The 19,120-nt window shown below is 35.8% G+C and overlaps 3 protein-coding genes and 1 pseudogene across 3 annotated transcripts; 1 reads left to right on the top strand and 3 right to left on the bottom strand.

The window, feature by feature from the left end:
• Positions 1–1,192: 1,192 nt before the first annotated feature.
• Positions 1,193–3,432, bottom strand: LOC130509065 (ribulose bisphosphate carboxylase/oxygenase activase, chloroplastic-like; annotated as a pseudogene).
• A 1,350-nt stretch (positions 3,433–4,782) lies between these two features.
• LOC108838843 (probable methyltransferase PMT11) lies at positions 4,783–8,311 on the bottom strand. The gene is made up of 9 exons (XM_057004622.1): positions 7,516–8,311; positions 7,003–7,161; positions 6,646–6,916; positions 6,391–6,501; positions 6,118–6,277; positions 5,707–5,964; positions 5,499–5,621; positions 5,242–5,319; positions 4,783–5,143 (listed from the first exon to the last, which is right to left on the bottom strand). Exons 1-9 carry the CDS (start codon positions 8,182–8,184, stop codon positions 4,936–4,938), a joined length of 2,037 nt encoding a protein of 678 aa, XP_056860602.1. The 5' UTR covers positions 8,185–8,311; the 3' UTR covers positions 4,783–4,935.
• A 2,537-nt stretch (positions 8,312–10,848) lies between these two features.
• Positions 10,849–13,369, top strand: LOC108835477 (BTB/POZ and MATH domain-containing protein 3-like). The gene is made up of 4 exons (XM_018608724.1): positions 10,849–11,240; positions 11,903–12,251; positions 12,326–12,602; positions 13,182–13,369. The coding sequence occupies exons 1-4, from the start codon at positions 10,849–10,851 to the stop codon at positions 13,367–13,369; spliced, it is 1,206 nt and encodes a 401-aa protein (XP_018464226.1).
• Positions 13,370–13,896: 527 nt separating this feature from the next.
• LOC108835476 (putative B3 domain-containing protein At4g03160) lies at positions 13,897–14,586 on the bottom strand. The gene has a single exon (XM_018608723.1). It carries the CDS (start codon positions 14,584–14,586, stop codon positions 13,897–13,899), a length of 690 nt encoding a protein of 229 aa, XP_018464225.1.
• Between the last annotated feature and the right edge of the window lie 4,534 nt (positions 14,587–19,120).

Raw genomic sequence — 19,120 nt, 5'->3', positions numbered from 1 at the left:
ACTTATAAATGATTCACATTACCTTTGTTACGTGTTTTGGTATTTGTTAAAGATGAAACTTTCGGGGATGCAAAAGCAAGTCATGAGTCTCTACAAAGGATTCTTACGAGAGTATATCAATCTTAAACACAATCGTGTCAACAGAGTTCCGCAAGAACTCAAACGACGTTGACCGTAAGAACTTCCAGTACATTGCTTCGGCTAGGTAATAAACAACTTGATCAACTCAAAAGCCCTGATCTCCTCTGTCAAGGTCAACGGTTAGTCTCTCAGACTTAGCTTCTCCTTGTTGCTCAAGTCATCATATTGTTATGTAGAAGAATCATAAGATAACAACGAGAAAAAATCTGTTTCTAACATTGGTTAATATGTTGTACCATAAATGCATAACGTGAACGACTGTTTTCAAGAAAGTTTTTTTATTTTTAATTGTGTTAGATTTCCTCTGTTTGTAAGAATATTAAAGTTACTGTCTTCCTTGTTGATACAAGTATGCCAACACTCATGCTTTACTTGTGAAACGTACATCGATAAGTAGTTAGGGAGTAACAGAGGAGTGCACTCAATGCACGTTGAAAGAAGAAACATAAAGCTAGGGACGAAGTCTCGCATCAAAAATTGGAAGAAATGTTAAATAATACTTAAATTATGCGCTAATTTACTTAATGTCAATTAGTTTTGAGTTGAACAGTATAATAGCACAATCGCGTGCAAGCCAGCCCGATCTATAATCAATTTGTCAATGATTCCGAGATTATGGTCTCAAATGCCATCTAATTTAATAAAGCAAACAAAAAGTTGAGAAATGGTTTATGACAATGCAATCTTACAATATTAATGTTTGCACATGATCACAAAAAAAAAGAGAGGACATGAACCAATCCACAGTAACACAAAAGGCAAAAAAAAAAAAAAAGAGAGAGAGACAAACAACATTAGAAACACAGCAACTTAACAAGGAGGAAACTCAAAACTTGTAGACACAAGTTCCATCGTCACTTCTAGCTGTTGGATCAAAGTTTTCGGCTTGAGGATCAGTACACCCTTCTGGAACAGGAACGTTCACTTGCTGTGCTGCTTTCCCTGCAAGGCAAGTTACACCCATTTCAGAAAAACTAAGTCTATTTATTTTTATGCTCTTTCAGAAACCCTAGTTCCATTCGAACACGAAAACACAAAAGGAGTTTCAAACCTCGAGTTCTAACCATAGAAAGTTCCGCGGCCAATGGCGTCAGCGTTTGCGTCTCCCAACGCAGCCTCGTTAAGGTATTGGTCAGCAAGTTGGACTCTCTTGACGTTCTCTTGCTCCATCACAAGCATGTTTCCATACTCCATAAGCTTCTCAAGAGTCATCTTCGGTTGCTCAAACACCGGAGGAGCTTCCCTTGAGTTCACCAGCCTCTTGCTTATCTTCTCCACTCCAAGTCCCTCAACGAACTTCCTCACTTCATCATCGTACACTCTAGCCCTCAATGCACCAAAGAAATCTATCCACACAAGAAAATCAAGAATCAGAACATATACAGAGACACAACAGGCAAACTAGTGCTCATGATGTTGTTCTTTTTATTACCGATAGATTGTCCAGGGAACTTGTCAACAAGCGTGACAACGTCTTCGTCCGGGACATTGTCAGTCCTGAAGATACCCTTGCAGACACCAATACGGTCTTCACGTGTCGGGCCCAGTAGAACTTCTCCATACGTCCATCACGGATGAGAGGAGCATAGAGAGTGGAGAAATCGTTACCGGTGACGATGATGGGGACACGTGCGTTTTCTTCCTTGTTGTACATTCCTGGGAGCTGGACGTTGGTTGGGTTATCAGCAATGTTCATGAGGGTTGCGTTAACCATCTGGTTGTTGACAGTGTACTGTGTAGTACCACCCATACGACCAGCACCGGCGTCGAGATCGTTGATGAACAGACAACACATCTTTCCTTTCTTGATAAGGTCTGCTGCCTCACGGTACCTTTGACGGATCAGCTTAGCTGGTTCTCCTGCGTTTCCACTCTCAAGCTCTCCAGCACTCATCATGATTGGGCTGCAAAAAATATTTAAGCATTTTAATATTTTTTTCACTTTTCATTTTCAATATAAGGTAGGCCGTATATATCTGCCGATGTAATAATGCTTTTACAAAAAAAAAATCTTTTTACTGATTTTGTTATCATTTGGTTTACTCAAACATACTATTTTGCTATTGAATTTTCAAGATAAATATAAATTCTAACTTTGTCGGAAAAAAATGTGACTGGAACCTATTATAGATTTAGAAAGAGAGAAGACTCACTGATGCCCATCTTGGCCATGACAAGCTCACACTGGAAGGATTTACCTTGACCTTTGCCTCCCCAAATACCCAAAATAAGTGGAACCTATAAAAACAAAAACCAGAAGCAATTTCAAGATCAATTAAGTTGGAATGTCATGTAATAACTCAAATATGCATCATGACCGGTTCTATACACTGAAACATTTGACTTGACCCCTAAATTTTAAAGAACTATTATTATACATACGTCGTATAGTCTTCAAATTGTTAATTTTTATTATTATTAAGATTAACCTAAAAATGTTTATGACCACCTAAATTTCAGGCTCTCTATGCACCTCAAGAAACTGTGATATTATTAGTTAGTTACCTTGATGTTAGGCAAGGTCAAGAAGTTCTTGGTGATGTGAACAACAAGCTTGTCCATGAAAGCAGGAGCAATGTAAAGCCCATCCATCATGTTGTCCAAGTTGTACCTATTTATCAACAAGAAAAAAAGATAAATAAATAAATAAAACCAAAGATACCTTAACCTATGGGAACTAATGAGACGTATCTAGAGGAGATGAAAACTTACTGTTTAAGACCTTGGCTAATGTACTCATAGGAGCTAAGAACGGCATTGTGAGTTCCGGTTCCCATAGGAGCTTGGAAGACAGAGTCTACCATACCTTTGCCTCTGGTGATGTCTTGTTGATCATCAGACACGTCGTAGGCAAGTCCCCTCCATCTGTCACCATCGGTCTGTTTGTCTTCTTTCACAGCAACCACTTTGAATGATCCGTTGCTCTTCTTGTTGTTGCTCTGTGTGAATCTCGACGCGGTTACAACTTTCTTTCCCAAGAAGGTCGTAGCTGGGACTGAAGCAGCTCCTGCTCCTGACCCGTTCAACTACAACACACAGAGACACAAGCAAAACTCAGTTTGGTTCACATGGTTCAAGAACAGGTTTAGACACTATCATAAAGGATAAGAAAGCGAAGGAGGTACCGGAGCTCTGTTGATGGCACCGATGGTGGAAACTGCGGTGGCCATTTCTCACGAGTGTGCGTCACACAAGAAGCTGAGAGAGAGAGAGAGAGAGAGAGATTCTGATCGGAGAAGATGGATAGATGTTGGTGTGTGTGCAAGAAACTTAAAGACATTTATAAACCGAGTGATCAACAAACACTACGTTATCTCTTCTTAACTCTCTGATGCCACACGATGCGGATTGGCCAAGTACACGTGGCGATATGAGGAAGGCGATGAGGAGATTTCTGTTTTGATTGGTACACGTGGCATTTGTTTATGAGGTTGTCGTGAAACGGTTGATATGTGCCACTGGATTTGTTTTTTGGCGTCTGTGAATGGAGTGAAGATTATAACACTAGTTATTACCACATATTCATATGTGATCAAGAAACTTCTATAGAGTTCTTCATACAATAAAATTCCAAATTTTAGATAATGACTTTACTTAAGTGATAATATATTGTTATAAACTATCGGTCCAAAGTAATTGGCCGAGAGAAATTGTGTCTGAACATTTTACCCATATTCGAAGACCCGATCCAAAACCGATCTGAAATTTTTTGGTTCGGATAGAAACTAACCATTCTTTTTACTCTATTGGATCTTGTTGTGGAGGACCTGCGGATTTTGGACCTGACCCGACCCGAATCCAAGACCTAACAGAGTATCCAAAAATCTGAAATTTTAGTATATATTAGATATATATGGTGTTTCAGTATATTTTTGGTACTATGGGTATTTTTTTCTAAGTTTCATATATAGGTTTCGTCTTGATTTTAAGTTTCAGATAAAATTTTAGATTAAAAAAAATATAATTTGAGTAACCGCGATTTCGCGGAAAGTAATATTATACAGAAGAATAATATATTATGTTTATAATTATTACAATCACTGAAAAATAACGAAAGATATTAAAATTTATTTTTTTTAATTTTGAATTGTTTAATTATCAAAAATTTCAACATATATTTACTCTACCATTCATAGAGGAATTTTTTTTTTGTAGTTCCAAGATGATTATTAGAGGATTTTATAACTCCAACATCAGAATTACTGTTTTGTTTTACTTATATTTTTTATTGTTTGATTATTTTTAATTTATTTTAAATTTAATAAAATTAATTTTTCTTTTATATTTTTTCCAAATATTTGTCAAAAACAAAAGTTTTAAAATATGATTAAAGGTTATAACATTTTAGTTTAAATATGAACAAAGTATTCAAAACTAAAAATGGTAGATAATTGATTGTATAACTACTTTTCAATTTATATAGATAAATAAAAATTCAAATGCTAACAACCAATCAAATTAAAAGAATTAATTCTAAACTTCATTTATGAATGACGCACGATGAATTTTATAAGATGATTTAATTAAATAAATTCAAATTTCAACAACCAATCAAATTAGGAGATACATTATATGCTTAACAATAGCACATAATTGTAATTCTTCTAATAAGTGTTGGTCTTTTTAGAAAAATTAACCGAGAAGACTTGTAATGATGACATATAAACTAAAATGGCATCTTTGTAAATAACTTATACATTAAAAGTTTATATTTCAAATTGTTTCTATTAATAAGAAAGGGATTTACCAAACAATACATTTTTGTGTCGTCTAAGTGCAGTAGTTTGTCGTGTATTAAGCCTTAAGGAGACGCTTCTCACACGTTAGAATCCTGTAACTTGCGTGAGGACCCTCGGATGTGTCGCGCAAAGATGTATGCCAACCCATTGCCTTTGTGATCTCTTGAATTTCATCCATAACATCAACTGAATCCCTAATGTATGCTCGTCCTCCTGGTCTCAGTATCCGGTCCATCTCTAACAATATAGTCGACATCTCGCATCTGATACAATACAACCAAAGTTATTCACGAATGTTTAACTCATTGTACAAAAGACAAAAGTAGAATGGTTTATCATCAATGGTTGATAACTATATTACCTTTTTCTTTCTATTGAGAAGAGTCCTGATGCATGTAAGAAGTCATATGTCCTCGGGTATGTATCAAATGGTTCACACCTGTGGTAGAATGCAAGTTTTTGTTAAAAATAGCCAGAACCTTAATCTTAGTTTAGCTACAACAGATAAAACGTGAGCTCAAAAAGTAAGAGATTCACTAAATTCCAAGGGTTATCAGATAGAGATTCGATAATTTTATGTTTTTTTTTATATGTTAGATTGAAGGAGAAAAGCAGTACCAATCGTGCATCACTCCTAGTAGCCCACGGTCATAAATGACAGGTAGTGTATTAGGCCCGCTGATAGGAACGACATTGAGAACCCAGCAATCGAGTTTATGATCATTTAGTGCAGCTGCAAATCTGCCAAAAAAACAAAGAGAGATAAGAAACTTGAGGTATTATTATATACCGACATAGTGTTCAACAGAAAGTTATCGTTTCATACCCGCCAAAGCCTGCTTTCATGTCCATAACGTTTCTTAGTTTCATCTTTTTCCATTTCATGGCACGAATATAACCCCCAATTATTTCATTCCAGAATGTTGACTCTGCCTTGAATAGCTCTTTCCTAGCGATGTAGGAATCAAATGTGATCGTCTCTAGCCTATCAGGTGGAGTGTGGAGACGGGCAGGCCATGAAGTAACATTGCCTCCATATCCATTCTCAGGTATGCGACTGATACAAGGTTTCAGGTTTGTGTACCTAAAGCAAGACAAAACAATAAGAGACATAGAAAGTGTGATTTTTATGCACACATTGTCAAAGACCAAGTCTATAGGCAGACTAGATGCAATCAAATATGCAAGCTTTGTCTTTGCATTACAAAAGAAAGACGGAAAGATTTAGCAGCTGTACCAGACATTATCAGGGTCGTCAGATTCATCGCAAAGAGGTTGTTTGGTTCCATCCTCACGACTCAAATAACAGGTGTTGTTGAGGGGCTTCTGCCAGATTGCAACGTATCCTTCCTTATTTACCAGATTCCAGCAAAGGCTATTCGTAAGATTCAGCATCTCTGCAAACCAAAACGTGAGATCAAAAGAGCAGACATATTGGCTGAATCGAAGTAGCAAATGGAAACAAAAAAAAACTCTCCCAATACCAACAGAGAATAGAAAAGGTTGTTACCTGTCCACTGTTCTTCCAACGCAGCTTCATGCTTATAAACAGGTTGTGCAGCCCAAGCAAAATATCCTCCAGCCCGCAGCATTCTATTGATCTCAAGGAGCAAAATTCCATCTTCATCACAAAACAAAAACAGCAGAATGAGAATATTATCCAAACTGCAATTCACCGTAGGGAGTTAAAAACTACAGAAAAATTGTGAATTTAAATATTTCTGCTGTACTAGGTGAAGAAACAAGCACACCAAAGAAGCTTTACCATCACGAGTCCAGTTGATTCTACATCTCGAACAATGAATAAGATCAAATGCTTGGCTTGGATACAACAAACGCCTTGTAGCAAATGCAGCTGCCATAGCAGGGACACCACGCTCTAGAGCAAACTGAATCTGGTTCTCGTGGACATCTTTTGGCGCAACCGACATTGTCAAAACATCGCGTGACAGTAAATAAGCGCCAAAACTCGCCACACCACAACCAACATCCATAGCAACCCGAATATGCTTCCCAAACGTGATATCAGAAACCATCTAAAACATACAAACTCCCCAGTTCAACATCAGATGAAAAGATTGGCATAAAGTAAGAACTACCACTTTTTAAAAAATGAAGCAACCTTAGAGATCTGGTCCAGATACTGGTCAGCTCCATGAATGAACTGAGTCCCCCCTCCAGGAAACTTAAACTTGTTCTTGTCTTTTGTGTCCCGTGAGATCCAATTTTGACCACCTTTGTCTTCAACAAGACGAGTATGAGGAACATTACTGAACCACACCTATCCATAAAACAACTCTTAATCTTAAGCAAACCTCAACAAACAAAAAAACTGCAACCGGAGCCGGTTCTGAGATTTCGAAGACTCGGAAAACAATTACTAAATGATCAAATACAATACATATATCAACTTAGGAGCCTAATGATCTATACATATAAGTAGGTCACTAAAAAAATTTTGGAGGCTGAGTATGAGCAACACCTAACCACAAACAACTCATCTTAATCTTAAGCAAGTCTCAACAAATAAGATTCCAAACAGAGCCGGTCCTGAGATTTTCGAGGCTAGACACAGTTACTAAATGATCAATGCATATATTTCTAATCTTGAGGATTGCAATCAAAAGAGGAGTACCTCGTCGCGGCTTCTAGGCCAGGGAATAGGCTGACGATAGCCTTTAGGAGGAGGAACCAAGCAGTTCAACCCATTGCCTTTCTCAGGGCAATGCCGCTCGAACTTCTCACCCCGCTCAGTAGATTCGAGCATCTTGATCGCGTCGGTGTTATCCAAACAAGGGATGTACTCCCTCATACTCTCGGGACACAGCCCGAACTTCTTGATTCTAAACCTAGCGGGCTTAGACTCGCCGTCGCCGTCGCTATCCGATTCCACGGTCTCCGTTTGGTTCCCCCAATCCTCCACCTCTCCCACCTCGAAATCGTCAGACATCGCGCCGTTCTCATCGACTACTCCGTAGCTCCGAATCGGAGGTGGAGGAGAAGGAATCGGAGGAGGAGGAGGATTGGATTCCAATGGAATCGGAATCGGCTGTGATGTGGTGTGATTGGAAGGGATGATTGCTGATAAATTGAAGGTTTTGTTGCTGTTGGGAGAGATTGAGATCTTCGGAATCGAAGTCCCTGAGGTGGAGGTAGCGGAGGAGGAGAAGAAGAGGAGCTGGTGGTAGGAGTCGTTGGACCAGTGCTTTCCCAAGTAGAAGGAAGCGAGGGTGAGGAGGAGTAAGGCTGAGATCTTGATCAGTGTTGGGCTCTTTAGTAGATCCGCGTTCGCTAACGGTTTCATGATGCCTTGCGTCTGAAGGGATCGGATCGGATCTCCTCCCAGATAGATCTTTTGGATCTCTGCACAGTGTGTGTGAGTAAGTTAGTTCATCTTTGGTTAAAGGTACATTTACAGAAATAATTCTCACAAGAGTTTTCAGATTCGTTGCAGATATACTCTGTAATGGGTAGGGTCACGTTTAAATTAAATAAGTTCTCAAACAGGTTAACATTTTACCAAAAAAAAAAAAAAAAAGTTCTCAAACAGGGTGGTGGTTGATATTTTTGCTGATGTTAAAATATGAGAATTCTATAAATTGCTAAATACAGTAAATTAATTTAAAAAATTAATGTCAAGTTATGACACAAATTAATCAAAATAATAAAATAATAGTAGTTTTTGGAAAGTTTTATATAACTTATGAAATGATATGTCCAATTAAACAGAACTAGATTTTGACCCGCCCTTAAAAAAGGGCGGGTATGTTTTTGTTTTAAATTTAATTTTTGATATTTGTTTTTCTGATTATATTTGTGTATAAATTTTAATCAAAATATATTTTATTAAATAATAGCAATTTAAAAAGTGATCCGGTATACGCATGGTTAAGACTGGAATTGCGGGTCACGCCAACCCGTGGGTTTTCAATTTTTTTTTGGTTAAAAATAATTTTAAAAATATTTTTTTGCTGCAAATTAAATTTTTTGACTTAACTAAATGAATAATTGTGATAACTGAATTGTGGCCTAAAATAAATAAATAATAGTTTGTTGAAAATAATTGAAATGAGCTAAGTATATGAGTTGTGAATTTTATAACAATTAGTAGCAATATGTGTTTTTAGTTATGATTTATACTCAAATTCCTACATTGAAAATCATAATATGTATTTAATTTCAGCTATAATATATGTATATTGTACCTCTAATAACATTTCATTTGATATTTGTAACATGTTAGGTCGTTGTTTGTAGAGGTGCTGATGTCTACATTTGTTGGATTACACGTAGGTATGATAGTATTAGGGGATGAAGATCATAAACTCAATAGAATATGCTAAAGCGCAAAATATGGAAATATAATCTTTCTTGTTAAATAAGTTTGAGTTTTTTATGGTATAGAATAAGTATTCGGAATATTTTTTTTTTAATATGGAAGAAGTTGATTCTCTATATTCTTTTTCTATATTTAAATAAATTATATTGTTAAATTATCTAAAGAAGTGGATAATAAGTTAATAACTCTATTTAAATAAAAGAATCGATTTTCTTTTATTTGATTTTTGAGATCTATTAAGTTACATCAACAAAATATTTTTGATAATCTTGTTATTCTGTTAATAAAAATCTATTGTAATCGTGGATATAAAATTTTTCAAAATACGTTTTTCTGTTAAAAAAACCATCGCGTGAGGGAAGAAATATATGCTGTTGAAAAATAACTCTTTAGGCTTAAATCGTATTTAGTAGATAAAGAATAAAATGAACATCATATGAATGACTTTAGAGTTGTTGTGTCACATGTCGTAGTGGTTTGGGAGATTTGTTTCTTTCCTGAGGTAATGGCTTCGAAAAAAGTGCAGTGTTCCTACATTTGTTTTTCCAAAAAAAAAAGTTGTTATGTACACGTTAGATCAGTTGTATACTTGTTTTGTTAAAGCTCTGCTAGCTATATTGATAATAAGATTAGTAAACTCGATTTGTTAAAAGTGCAGAAATCGTGGTTACATAACAAAGGTTTTTATTCTGTAAACGTTAGATTAGTTTGTGCTTAATTGTATATTTGTTTTGTTAAAAGTCTGTTAATTATATTATTAATAACATTTAGTAAATTCGATTTGTTAAAGCCCAAAAATCATGGAACATAATTCCACATCCTATTTAATTTATTTAATAATAAATAGGTAATGGAATTCATCCGTAAATATTTCCAAACTTTGAGGGGATGTCCAAAAAAAGTCTGCTGTTTTAATTGTATTGATTTGGAATAAGTTGTATGTTTCAATAAAAATGAATTTGTCATTTCAATATAATTAATCTTTAAATAATGTTTAATTTCATAAGTTCAATAACATTGAATTTTGTTATTTACCTGTCTGTTTCTCCCCATAAATGTTCAGAAATATTTAATTATCTACATATGTAATTGGTATAAATAAAATGGAACTAGTTAATTAAAAAATTGAATCAAATGAGTTTACTATAAAGAAAAATAGAAAAGGTCTATTCCACTGATTCATGATTAAAATTTTATTAGAATGATTTCTTTTGAACATTTTTTTGTGTGTTGAAACAATGGCAGATTTAGAACTATTTCTAGTTGAGGGTACGGTACTAAAAACTAAACAAAAAACACCATTAACCATGGGTACCTTTTTGTTTTACCAAGAACAATTTTATCAAATTGACTTAAATTGTTTAGGAAAAAATAAAATAGAAAAGGGGGTATTTGCCCCCGTAACAATTAGCCTGTTTCCACCAGAATTGATAACCCATCATATCAAAATCCAATCCTATTCGGTTAAAATAAAGGACCCAACCGGTCCATACCGCTTTTTGGGACTGGATTCGGTTCAAGCCTTTTGCCTAGGCCTAGTTCCCCAAGCAAAGCAAAGCAAACCACCGCGTCGTATATATTAGGTTATCAGTCTCCGATTCATCAAGTTCACCAATTTCAAAACCGATCATGAGAACCACTGTTGCAGATCACCCGAATCCAGATTCCGTCTCAACAACGGTCATGGAGACGGTGAACGGTTCACACCAGTTCACCATCAAGGGCTACTCTCTAGCCAAAGGCATGGGACCAGGGAGATACGTAAAGAGCGGCGTCTTCTCCATCGCCGGATACGACTGGGTGGTCTACTTTTACCCCGACGGGAAGAACCCCGAGGACAACTCCGCGTACGTATCTCTCTTCGTCTCTTTAGAGAGTGATTCTAGTGACATTAGGGCTTTGTTCGAGCTCAAGTTGATGGATCAGAGCGGTAAAGGGAGGCATAAGGTGCATAGTCACTTTGATGGTACGCTCGAAGGTGGTCCTCGGCCTCATACGCTTAAGTCTAAATGTAGCATGTGGTGAGTTTCTGGTTTCTTGTATTGTTTGAAAATTTGGTTGAGTTGCATGTTGGTGTTAAAAGATTAGAACGGCTGTCTTCTGTTTTGAATTGCATGTTGGTGTTCAAACACGGAACTGTTGTTACTTGTTATTGGTTTTATGACTTCTGTCTTCTTCTTATAGAAGGGAGATGTTGTTAATTGCTTTATGTCTGAAACACTTCTGTAATGTTTTGTCATCTGCTTGAAGAAGGGAAATTTTGTTATTGGTTTCATGTCTGAAACACTTCTAAAATGTTGTCTTTTGCTTGAAGGAACCGTTGTCAAATTATGGAAGCTATAAATATTTTAGTATTAGTTTTGATAAAAAAAAATTTGTTCAAGTTTTTGATAAAAAATTTTTTTCATAATTTAGAGGGTATATATATAGAGGATTAATATGAATGTTTCATCTGCTTGTTCATAGGACCAGCCCTGAGTCCCTGACTGTTTTTTTTTTCTTCTGCTTGAATTGCATGTCGGTGTTGAAGAAGGGAAAATTATGCTTATGTTTTGTAATTACATAGTTAAGAACTCGTCATCTGCATCATTTGTTGAGTTCTTAACAGTGATTTTATTTCCATTGAACGACATATCTACAATGAGGTCTCCTTCTAACGTGACTTATCGTTAACGAGTTACAGGGGTTACAAACGCTTTTTAAGGCGAACAGTTTTAGAAGCTTCTGACTATTTGAAGGATGATTGTCTTGTCATCAATTGTACTGTCGGAGTTGTTAGAGCCCGTCTTGAAGGTCCGAAACAGTTTGGCGTTGTGCCGCCACCGTCTGATATGCGTCAGGGACTGAAAGACTTGCTAGATTCCGAAGTTGGCTGCGACATAGCTTTCCAAGTCGGAGATGAGACTTACAAAGCTCACAAACTCATCCTCGCAGCACGGTCACCCGTTTTCAGAGCTCAGTTCTATGGACCAATTGGGAATAACAATGTGGATACGATAGTAATAGAAGACATCGAGCCTTCCATCTTTAAGGTAATGTTAATTTTCAATATTACATTGTGGATGGATGGATAGTTTTGCTGACTTGGAATGTGGACATTTTATAGGCTATGCTTAGCTTCATCTACACCGATGTACTCCCTGATTTGCACGAAATTACGTGGTCAGCTTCCGCCAGTTCACATACGAACATGATTCAGCATCTCTTGGCAGCTGCTGACCTCTATGACATTGAAAGGTTAAAGGTGTTATGTGAAGTTTCTCTATGTGAAAATCTAAATGTTGATAATGTGGCAATAACACTTGCACTGGCTGAACAGCACCACTTGTTAGAGCTCAAAGCCTTCTGCTTAAAGTTTGTTACATCTCCAGGAAATTTGCGAGGTGCGTGTTGCCTATACATTATTATTGATCAGTGTGCATTTATATGCCTATGTCGTATATATCAATGTTTATGCATACTATTAATGAGGTTTATTTTGGATATAATGCATTTGGTTCTTGGCACGCGGTGCGTGTTGTAGTAGTGATCCATTAAAGATGTGTAGTGTCTTAGGATTAAAAATCGAAGTTATGTGAGCTAGCTCGTTAGTTTTGTATTTGTTACTAGTAGTCTATCTTGCTAGTATACTGGAACTAAAGCTTATGGTCTTATGTTCACTTTCGATATAGGAGACTCGTTGTTTGATTAGACGGCCTGAAGTTTATCGTCCTTAACTAGGTGCGAAAAATAGTTATTTCTCGACTTATTTTGTAGTCCTAAAGGTTGAGTGTCAGTAAATGCTGGTATTCACATCTAAAAGACAGCGATACATTTGCTAAAACCTGAGTAAAACCAGTAGATATGTATATGTTTTTTCTTCCAAATATGGTGAACTTTTGAATATGTTTCAAAGATATTATCCCTGAAGAGAATCCAAGAAGAGCTAAAAAAAAAGTAGTGTGATGTGTGTGTTGGTGCAGCTTTAATGAAGTCTGAAGGGTTCAAGCACTTGAACCGGAGCTGTCCCTCTATGTTGTCTGAGCTGCTGCTGAGCACGGTTGGGGATAAGAGCTCGACGAGTGGACAAGCAAGCAAGAAAAGAAGTTCGTGCAGTAGTGTGTTAGCTTATGAAACAAGTGCTGCGAGGCAAATGAGGAGGAGGACATAGTGGTCGATCCGAATGCAATGATACTTTTACTGATCTGGAAGGAAAGCTGACACCGAACCTGGTTTTGGTAAGAGTTTCATTGCAATGGGATAATTTGTTCCTAGTATGTCCAGCAGTAGTATAAAGCTTTTAGGCAAAGGACATATCTTTTTCTTTGTCCTTTAAGTTCTCTTCAGGTTTTGAACGTGGCTTTGTGTGATTGTTAGAAGCATAGGCTATACACTCTTAATTAACAGCCTTATGAAAGGGATAAATGTTAAATTGTTACCAAAAGACAACACTAAGAAGGTAAGTGTAGTCGGAGAATCACATTTATGTTTGTGAGAACAATATAGTTTTTATCTTAATATATGATCTACAAAGAGCAAAATGTTCTTACAAAACCTCAATCAATTTCTTATAAAATCTCATAAATTAGTTTCTAATAAACCTCTGAAACCCAATAATCTTCTACCAGTTTCATCTCCAACAAACAAAAAAATTAATTAGTCCTAAAAGAATCACATTCTATATCAGAAACCCTAATTCTAATCCTCGACTTTGAAGACAATCTTTGAGATCCTCTCACTCAACTGTTTCACAATTGGATGCCTAGTGAAATCAATAGCGACACAAATCTCACGAGTCTCCTTGTGCATAAACATCAATACCGTGAGAAAATCGCAATACATACTGAGCTTATACTCTTTCACAAACTTGTTCCATCCTGACATCAGCACAGGAGTCTTCTTCTCGTTCCACATCTTGAACATCATCTCATAAACCTTACCGTCTGGTCCGTACACCGAAACCCTAGTCCCCTCTTTCCCAAGCAGAGTGTCTGATTCTTCAAAAAGAGGCAGAAAGTTCTTGTCCACTTGCGCCTTACCTAGCATGAGCCTGTTTTGATCTTTCTTCACGTCGCTCTTTGTTAACTGCTTCCATATCGGTTTGCTGCATCGTCCCAACACTGCCATGGTCGCTTCCGGTAGATTTTTTGGTGGATCGCTGGTCCATCTGAGGAGCAACTCTAGGGTTTCTTCGGTATCATCTTTCTTGATGATTTTTCTCTTCTTGGAGGGATGGTTTTCACGATCATCAGCTTGGATTCTGTCGCGTAAGAACATGAAGTGGGTTAAGGCAAAAGCAGCAGTAACCATCTCGTCTTGTTCTTCTCTCTTTTTTACTTCTTCTGGAGTTAGTCTTTTTCTTGCTGCTCCCATCGTTGAAGTCGCCATAGTCTCTCTGTTTCTGTCTGCCGAAGCTACCTTGAGACGCAAGGTTTCTAAGTTATTCTCATTTGTGCAAGTATTTAATAAGTTGATCATTTCCTTTATATACACAGTTGTATAAAATATCAATAGCTTGTAGAAGCCCAGGAAGAAATATTATTTTGAGGCCCAAAGTCCATTTCATTAGTATAAAACCATTTATAAAATTAATTATGATATATTTCGTTTTTAATATAAATTTTGATGTTATAATTTAAAAATAAATACGGCTTGTAGAAGAAATAAGAGAATCTATGGGCAAATGTCAGTGGGTTAGGACTGAATTCAAGGGGCTGCCTAACTCTTTACTTCTTGACATTGATTGGAGTATTTCTACAACTTCTTTTTGGTACCTTTTCGCATCTATTTTTAATCATTTGACTTTCCTACATTGTTATTGGATTTGTATAATAGTAAGATATTGTAATCGTGTTACCGCGGCTCTCTGCGTTTGCAACGCGTTTGATGGTAGTGTGTATATGTCAAAGATGGAGTATGCCTTTACCATTAGATCTGTTGTCAAATGTAGCTTTTATTCATAAATCAATTTATGCATACATAACAATTTTATATATTGTAACGTAAATGATATGTACTAATTTGAATCTTTTGACAAAGTGAAAGCTAATTAGAATATATACTCTTGAACTTGTGAGAAAGTGAAAACTAATTAGAATATATAGATTGTGTTCTCTTTTACTTTCGTCTTAAAATATTTGAAGTTATTTATTGCAGATTTTGGATTTTAGTTTGGTTTTCTGTGACCTGTACGGGCATTAAGAATCCTGTCATGGTCAGCTTTTTGGGAATTTTGGATGGTAAATTTTTTTCAACAAGGATGGTGCACTTATGAGAAGCAATGAAACCTCTTTGATTCCTTCTAGTTGTATATTTTTGTGCAACAAATGTTTTCTCATTCAATTTTTTTTTTTGAAAACTTCCCTTTGAAAATTTGTCACACAAAATCTTTTAATGTTATAATAGAGGGTTCTAAATTAGTTTTAAGTATTAATTTGCGATACAATTTTGGGAAAATTGGCTTGTATGCCTCTACCCACTACCTTAATTAGGAGAGTACCATCCAACTTCATAAACTATTTTTCATTCCGATTTTCTCCCTACTGCAACTTACACTGTATGTTTCTAGTTACGTTAGTGTCTCTACCACCCTATACACATATCTCTAGTCTGTCATCCTACTTACCTATCTCTTGCTGTGTCATTGATTTTTTAAAAATTATTTTTAAAATTTATTTAATCTCCTCAAAGACAAATGAAATAGGTTTTCTCATAGATTAAATATCCATTTTAAACCAATCCTTTGAATAAATGATTATCCACATGAATTTTGAGTATCTTTCTTCTTTTTCACCGTTAGTTGTTTCCTTAAGATATTTTTTCATTTTGTTCTAACAATTTTCTTCTCTCTCAATCCCAAATTTAAAATCAACGTTTTTTGAATTTTTAAAGATGAATAAATTACAGCTTCCTTAGATCCTCAACGCATGTGTTGAAGATGAGAGTGAAGTAAAAGGCTGAGATCTGTTTTTTTTGTTTGGAGTTTTTATTTTCTTCAAAGAAAAACGAAGAGGTTCATTTGAGATATATTTCAAAGAAAAACTGGTAAATTTAATGGTTCAATGTTTCAACCTCCTCTGCATCTCCATTTTTTTGTTTATAGTTAGAAATCAATTTTTAGACTTTCTGAACGATAACACTTGAGTTAACCGTCGTAAATATGCATAGCTGTTACATGTTGCATTTCTAATTAGAAACTATAAAATAGTTATACTTAACTCACTAACATATTTCGTAACATGTTAAAAAAATGTGTATCTTGTTATAATTTTTGTTAACTCGCTAACATTTTTTGTAAAATGTTGGTGGTCAAATTATTGATGAGCTATAATATAGTTCTATCATAAACCTAGTAAAAATTGATGTTACTTTAATGTTAATAAATTGTGTACCATGTTAGCGAGACTATAGTTGATGTTATTTCACCGTTAACAAATTTTGTATCATGTTACAAAATTTGTTAACTCGCTAACATATTTTGTAACATATTAACAAATTTTGTATCTTGTTACAAAATTTGCTAACTCTCTAATATATTTTGTAACATGTTTAGTGGTCAATTTATTGATCAGTTATTTTAATGTTAACAAATTTTGTATCATATTACAAAATTTGTTAACTCGCTAACATATTTTTGTAACATGCTAACATATTTTGTATTTTGTTACAAATATTGTTAATGTGCTAACATATTATGTAAAATGTTTGGTGGTCAAATTATTGATGAGTTATAATGTAGTTTTATTATAAATCCCATAGAAATTGATGTTATTTTAATGTTAATAAAATTGTGTATCATGTTAGCTATACTATAGTTGATGTTATTTTAATGTTAATAAATTCTGTATCATGTAAACAAAATTTGTATCATATTACAAAATTTGTTAACTCGCTAACATAATTTATAACATGTTAATAAATATTGTGTCTTGTAATAAATTTTGTTATTTCGCTAACATATTTCGTAAAATGTTTGGTGGTCAAGTTACTGATGAGTTATTATATAGTTTTATCATAAATCCAATAGAAATTGATGTTATTTTAAATATTAACAAATTGTGTATTATGTTAGCGAGACTATAGGTGATGTTATTTTAGTGTTAACATATTTTACATCATGTTACATAATTTGTTAATTCATTAACATATTTTGTAACAAGTTAACACATTTTGTATCTTGTTACAAAATTTATTAAACTCTCTAATATATTTTGTAACATGTTTAGTGATCAAGTTATAATGTAATTCATCATAAACCCAAAAAAATATTTATCAGACTTTTTATTTTTTTATAAATATATTATCATAATTTTATGCAGAAAAACAAATGATTTACACAGAAAATATGTTGCAGTTTAATAGAAACAAAATGCAGACGTGATAGCAGTTAAAAGAATAAATATTAAAATAATTTTTTAGATGTACAAGGAATATTATGTGATGAGGAATTATTTAAATTGGTCGAATTGTGTGGTGGAGATGTGGTCGTCTAGCCTTGATTTACGAACTGAAGATGTCTGTGCCATTCTGATATACATGTCTGCCTCACTTAGCTGTGTCAGTTTCTCTTTATGAGAAAAGAGGGGTGATTTCGTCTTCTCTGATATTAAATGGTATGACAAAATCAGTTTATGTTCCATCATAGGTACATCTCTAATTTGGACATTCGTTTGGGGTAAGTCCCTAAATCTCCCTACAATTTTACAGCTTATGTAACTTTCTCGCGAACAGTATTATTATGTGCTCTAGTTTAAAGATGTTAAAATATAGAAGATGAACAGAACTCAACTGATGAAACAAGATTCGTAAACATATATCCATCTACAGTATGCTTTCTATAAGTTACGTGATGGAGCAAGATGATTAATGAACCTACTACAGAGATATAAAAGTGATGAACATATTGATGATTTAAATAGAGAAAGCAGTTTCTTCTAAATACTTTATATGGATCACTATATATAATAACTAAATTAATAAGTCGTTTAAGAAAAATAACAGAGTTAACATACTAAGTGGAGCAAATAACTCCCCGAGTCTCTCTATCTTCTCTCTTCCTCTTCTTTGTTAAAAACAAAAATCCGGCACGTTCTGCTCCGGTGATCGGCGGTTGAGCGCGTGGTCACCGGAGGCCTCCTCCTCTCCTTCTCCTCTTTGATATTTGCTCCACTTCACCCTCCTTCCGTCTTGCTGTCGTCTTGCTTGTTTCTGTGGAAGGTGCGCCGCCGCGGTTCCTTTAGATCTACTCCGGAGAGATCTGAATCCGAGGCTGGTGGTCGTCGATCTGGAGTTTCGGCACGACGGTGAGGGTTGAGGGCAAGTGGAGTCGGCGTTTCAGGGTGGAAGCTTCGAAAAGATCCCGGTTTTACTTTGCGGTTCTGTCTAAGCTTTTGGTGATGGTGGCATTGAGGATTTGGGTCAAGTTCTCTCCTATGGTCTTGTGTTTGCTTGGGTTAAGTTGAACTTCGTTGTGGAGTGGGGTTTTCCAGCTCTCCTCTTTTCTGTTGCTTGGTGTCTTGCAGCGGAAGGAGATTTGCTGTTGCTCAAGGGAGGCGGTGGAAGCTTTCTACCGGTTCGTACACATGAATATGGTGGCTGCGTGGTTACTGTGTTTCTGTGAGTCCTCGTCTGCAGTTCTTAAGCCGAGTTGAAGGCTTGTCGTCTATGGCTTTGTCTTCATCGTCTTTGTTGGCTGCTCTTCCTTTGTTTGGCCGTTCTCTTTCCCCGGGTAGTGGATGCTCTGCCTTTTGCGCTGAGGTTGGAGCTCTTCAGTCTCGCTTTGTTTTGGTGATCCGACTCTCCCTCGGTGTTACCGGACGAGGCGCAACAGAGACTGGGACAGGTTCTCTGTTCCCGGGGCAAGGCGTCGTCTTGAGGCGCTAATGGTGTCATTTGGCTCTTCGTTTCGACGGTGGAGACTTGC

Source organism: Raphanus sativus, chromosome 3 (assembly GCF_000801105.2).
Source record: "Raphanus sativus cultivar WK10039 chromosome 3, ASM80110v3, whole genome shotgun sequence".
Taxonomy (NCBI): Eukaryota; Viridiplantae; Streptophyta; class Magnoliopsida; order Brassicales; family Brassicaceae; genus Raphanus; species Raphanus sativus.
Note: the sequence above shows the minus strand (reverse complement) of the source record. Positions and strands in the feature narration are given on the sequence as shown.

Bases quoted from the DNA above. Each gene is read 5' to 3' on its own strand.
- LOC108838843 (XM_057004622.1), bottom strand. From the start codon at position 8,184: ATGAAACCGTTAGCGAACGCGGATCTACTAAAGAGCCCAACACTGATC. The intron at 6,502-6,645 runs GTAAAGCTTCTT...TTTGTGATGAAG, and splicing joins AATCAACTGGACTCGTGATG to ATGGAATTTTGCTCCTTGAG. The intron at 5,320-5,498 runs GTACTGCTTTTC...ATTCTACCACAG, and splicing joins CTAGGAGTGATGCACGATTG to GTGTGAACCATTTGATACAT.
- LOC108835477 (XM_018608724.1), top strand. From the start codon at position 10,849: ATGAGAACCACTGTTGCAGATCACCCGAATCCAGATTCCGTCTCAACA. The intron at 11,241-11,902 runs GTGAGTTTCTGG...AACGAGTTACAG, and splicing joins AAGTCTAAATGTAGCATGTG to GGGTTACAAACGCTTTTTAA. The intron at 12,603-13,181 runs GTGCGTGTTGCC...GTGTTGGTGCAG, and splicing joins ATCTCCAGGAAATTTGCGAG to CTTTAATGAAGTCTGAAGGG.
- LOC108835476 (XM_018608723.1), bottom strand. From the start codon at position 14,586: ATGGCGACTTCAACGATGGGAGCAGCAAGAAAAAGACTAACTCCAGAA.